This window comes from Salvelinus sp. IW2-2015, unplaced genomic scaffold (assembly GCF_002910315.2).
Source record: "Salvelinus sp. IW2-2015 unplaced genomic scaffold, ASM291031v2 Un_scaffold2630, whole genome shotgun sequence".
NCBI classification, from domain to species: Eukaryota; Metazoa; Chordata; class Actinopteri; order Salmoniformes; family Salmonidae; genus Salvelinus; species Salvelinus sp. IW2-2015.
This window is the reverse complement of record NW_019943938.1, coordinates 24977-29963: the sequence shown is the minus strand read 5'-3', so window position 1 is coordinate 29963 and position 4987 is coordinate 24977. Positions and strand designations below refer to the sequence as shown.

Below are 4987 nucleotides of genomic sequence, written 5' to 3'. Positions count from 1 at the left end.
GAAGTAGACTAGGGGGAGAGGAAGTAGACTAAGGGGGAGAGGTGAAGTGTAGTAGACTAGGGGAGAGTGGAAGTGTAGTAGACTAGGGGAGAGGGTGAAGTGTAGTAGACTAGGGAGAGGGTGGAAGTGTAGTAGACTAGGGAGAGGGTGGCAGTGAGTAGACTAGGGGAGAGGGGAGTGTAGTAGACTAGGGGAGAGGGTGGCAGTGTAGTAGACTAGGGGAGAGGGTGGCAGTGTATAACTAGGGGAGAGGGTGCAGTGTAGTAGACTAGGGGAGAGGTGGGCGTGTAGTAGACTAGGGAGAGGGTGGCAGTGTAGTAGACTAGGGGAGAGGGTGGCAGTGTAGTAGACTAGGGGAGAGGGTGGCAGTGTAGTAGACTAGGGGAGAGGGTGGAAGTGTAGTAGACTAGGGGAGAGGGTGGCAGTGTAGTGGGAGGAGGAAGTACAAAACTGCCAACTCCGCCGCCGCGCTCTCCTCTCCGTCTCAACAGAATTTAATGTAATCTCTGGTGCACACACTTGTAGGATACATGCCAAACATCACCCTATGCCCTATATAGTGCACTAGTTTTGACCAGGGCCCTATTCCCTATATAGTGCACTCCTTTAGACCAGGGCCCCTAGGGAATAGGGTGCCATTTGGGACGGAAACCTTGGTGGGAGAGGCGACTGGCCTCTTCAGAACCATCTGCTCTACTGAATTACAATTTCAACAAATTACTTTTTTTTTTTTTAGAGAGTTTGACACAATATATTTCTGAATAGCGGAAAGATACTTTAAAAGTTTCTTATGATGAATGTAGCAATCCTATATTTTATTACAGTCTGTGCTGGTATGTAGACAATTGATACAAAGGTAATAACCTTTTACTTTAATATAGATTGATTTATTAAATTATTATTTGTAGAGTACAGATAACTTTTGAATCTGTAATATAACTTACACCAGGTGTTTTCATTCTGCCAATTCTGTTGCAAAATATTTAGTTTTTCTAAAGGAACGAAAAGAGGTGAGACTTACCTGAATTTTTCCCAATGAATTCCAAACAGTTGCAAAAYGTTCTGTTGTGCAACAGAATCGACGGCATGAACACACCCCAGGGCCAGCCCTGGTGCTGGAGGGCTGAAAGCACTAATTTAACCGACCTGGAAGACCAGGTGTGTTGATTTTTCGGCAAATCACTGAACTGATCAATTCGCTCAGTTGGTCTGGTGAGGTGTCTAGTTGGAACAAAATCCTACAGGATCTGCTGCACTCCGGGATCAGGGTTGCCTACACACCTCTCTGCCAATTATTTAGCTATTTGTAAATTTGTATTGAATAGAGATTATTAGTCAATTTATCTAATGTAATCTAAAGATTGTAGCCTGTCACATTTGTGCCTTAAGTGCCCTTAACCTAAATGATTATGGTTTCCTTAAATGTTTTCCCACTATTAACTATAGAATATTGAAATATATCAGTGGGGAACTGTAGGGGGGCCCTTCTAGGCTTTCAGAGAAGGCCCAAAGATTTATAAAAAAGTATATCTTTAAAAAAAAAGGAAATTTCGTTTTTAATTTCCATTTTATCTGTASAATAATTGTGTGGTCTGCTGATTTCAAATCTTYAATTTGTTGGAAAGAGAAGGGTTAATAGCTTAGAGCGAAAATATCTAATCAGGATATTCTATGGTGGTTTCTGGGTAGAAAAATCTAGCAAGCTCAATCAACCATTGGCTGAGCCATCAGACGCTGGACAGAAGGGCGCTGCCATTTAACGCAATAGACCCCTTTCTATGTTTGCAAACATTGCCGCCGCACGAGGCTGCCGTCAGGACAAAGGGGAGGTCTTTTATAGAACGACAGCAGATAAAGCCTTCATTTACATGTTGCTTATGAGTGCATTTCACAATACTTTTGAATTATAATTGGATGTCCAGCTTAATGTTTAATCGTCTCCAGTCAACTGCATTTTTTTTACCTGCTCAACTTCAGCCAGTAAAATGGCTAGCTTTAGCTACAACTGCTGCATACAAAATAGTTATTTTGTAAAGATCACAACCAAATATAAAGTGTATGAGAAACCCAAAAAAATATATTTAGTTTTAACGGAGAAAAAAAATATAGAGAGACTTTTCTTATTGGCGACCAGAGTCTCGCGCATCTGTGCCTGACGTGTGTGTTGTGTTCTGGAAAAGAGTCTATTAGAGCAGAATTTTGACCGATGAATGAAACGAATCACTTTTTGACACGCATGGGTTTTAAAAAAGTGAAAAATAATGGCTCTTTTTTTTAAAGCTCGTTTGCTGTTAGCGTTTTCTTTTGAAACAGATTATTGCATTTCAACTTTAGATCACTGATTGGTGTGATAAAATACAGTATATTTTTAATGGGGAAGTAGTAGCTGATTTGTTTAATATCTTTTGGAAATTAAATGGTTGTACTTTTGTATAGGTATGATTTCATGTGGGCTACTGGAGTGAATGGGATGTTTACTTTAACATTATCTGATGCTGTGTGTGACTCCTGTCTATCAGCTTTGTCTGTGTTTGACAAAACGGCTCTTCTTCATCGACCTGAGTGCCCAGGTATTACGGCCGCGGTCCTTTCAGCACCATGGCCTGTCAACTTTGTGACACTACTGTTGTCGCTATTTGTGCTAGTGGTGTTCTTCGGCTCCCAGTTATGCTGTGTGTCACGTGCCATGACTGTAGTGTTTCATGTGCAGCAGCCTGAACCACAGCCAGGCCTGTTCTGATTCATTCATAATGTCATCAAAAAGTATTGCTCCCCGCAGAACCAGAACGGTCCGACTACAGAAGATAAAATCTCGGCACATTAAGTGATGCTGTGTTTTCTGTTATTTGAGTTTGATACAACATATTTGAATATTGTTGGTCCCTCCTGAGGGCCTTGGTCCTATATTCATGGTTCGCCACTGAAGCAACATATATTATTAACGATACAATATTGCAATGTATATCTGACAATTAGCCTCCAAATAGTTTGTTTTTAAATCAGCCCAGTTGTTATTGTCCATTATGCATTTTATATATAGATGGGTCAATTTTAAATATGAAAATATCAAATGAACTCATATTTGTCCTTTTTTTATTTACTGATAATTTTTCTGTCCATTTTCTAATGATAGACAATCAAACCTGTCATCTAGTTACTCAGCTTCTAGAAAGAGGATTCACTTTTGGCTTATTTTGCCTACAAACCMTGCTTGGTCTGTCTGACCATTTTTKAATAATGCWTGTCTATAGTTTCTCAGTGTCTTGTCGATTCAAGAAATATCCGATTTTGAGAGTTTGCCTGTATTGGTGTTAAATATTTAGTTTACAAAACCCGATAAAAGCCTTACTGGAATTCATGGCTTCCCTTTTTAGACACCACTCACTCCCTTTGAAGAAGCGACGCTCCTTTTTACGCCCTGTCCTCTACGTGTTGCATTTCCGACCGACCGCAACTCACCCTGGAGAGAGGCAACTTTTCAGGCCGCCTACAGACGCTCCTCTCCGGCAGAGAACCGCAACCTACGCACCAAGCTGCCCTGTTTCTGGGGGCGGGGTCGACCGTMGGTCATTCATCCGATGTAAATACTACACATATCTGTGAGTGCGTTTTATTTCTGAAAACATTGGATAAACCAAGCGCACCGTCAATCTACGAGAGGTAAGTCGAATTTTCTGTACTTGTGAGTTCGTTGGCAAACTACGTTGCTAATGTTAGCTACCTGTAGCATGGCTGCTGATGTCAAAACAAAGTTCAATTGCTAAAACTATTGAAAGTAAGCGTGTTGCTGTCGTATGACTGTTTGTTTGGACGTAACTAGCTATTTCGTGCAGTGTCAAATCTTATGTCGGCACTTGCTACTATCCGGCTTACAAAATACTTTGTAATTCCACGCATTCTTCGTCGGACGGACGCGCTAGGTKTTTTCCGAGGCAGAGAGGCTACTCGCCCCATGTACGTCAAGCTGCATTTTAAAACTGAAATAACAACTAGCATCAAAGACCAGCAGTTCTGCTGTGTTTTTTAAGGGGACGACCTGTAGTTAACGCAACAGGAATGTTATAGTGTCCGTCTGGTTCAAAGCGAACTTCTTGGGAATGGTCATMCGTGTTTTTTATTTATTTTAAACACCTGCCCATTTGTAGTAGAGCTACAGTTACAGCTATGCCTGGTGCAAAGGGGGACAAGCCAAATACATTTCAGTTGTTGAGAGTATATCTTTAATTTAAACGTTTTTTTATTTGTAAATTATATATTTTACAGATAAGAATGTGTAAACTAAAAGAGCTGCTGTACGTGAAATTGTCCGCATTCATTGAGTCTTGTTTGGATACCCAGCAACCGATCGGTTGTACCACTGCCTCCAACTCACACATTACCTTGGTGTGATTTTCTATTTTCTGGTGTCATCATTGTCAACAGATTTAGATGTGGAAGATAAACAGTTGAAGCGGAAGTTTACATCCTCTTAGGTTGGAGTCATTAAAACTCGTTTTTCAAACACTCCACAAACGTTTGATAGGCAAGCTAATACTTTAATTTGTCACACTTATCATAGCGTTTTGGAAATTGCTCCCAAGGATGAACCAGACTTGTGGAAGTTACAATTTATTTTCTGAGGTCTTGGCTGATATCTTTTGATTTTCCCATGATGTCAAGCAAAGAGGCACTGAGTTTGAAGGTAGACCTTGAATACATCCACAGGTACACTCCTCCAATTGACTCAAATTAGTCAATTAGCCTTTCAGAAGCTTCTAAAGCCATGACATAATTTTCTGGAATTTTTCCAAGCTATTTAAAGGCACAGTCAACTTAGTGTATGTAAACTTCTGACCCACTGACATTGCTGATATCAGTCGATAATATATTATCGTGGAAATAATTTCTACTGCTTGGCATAATCAAATGTGTTTGTAGAAAAATGGTCAGGGGATGTCCTAGACCGAGCTTGTAACGAAAACTCTAGGGGGTTGTTAATCATAATACG

The 4987-nt window shown here is 40.5% G+C and overlaps 1 protein-coding gene across 1 annotated transcript in view; it reads left to right on the top strand.

Annotated features, from left to right (window-relative positions):
- The first annotated feature begins 1086 nt into the window (after window positions 1-1086).
- The window catches only part of LOC139025409 (uncharacterized), a 14994-nt gene continuing 11093 nt past the window's right edge, over window positions 1087-4987 (top strand). The window contains exon 1 of the mRNA XM_070440528.1: window positions 1087-1158. Within this exon, the coding sequence (XP_070296629.1) occupies window positions 1087-1158 (72 nt within the window). The remainder of the gene's footprint in view (window positions 1159-4987) is intronic.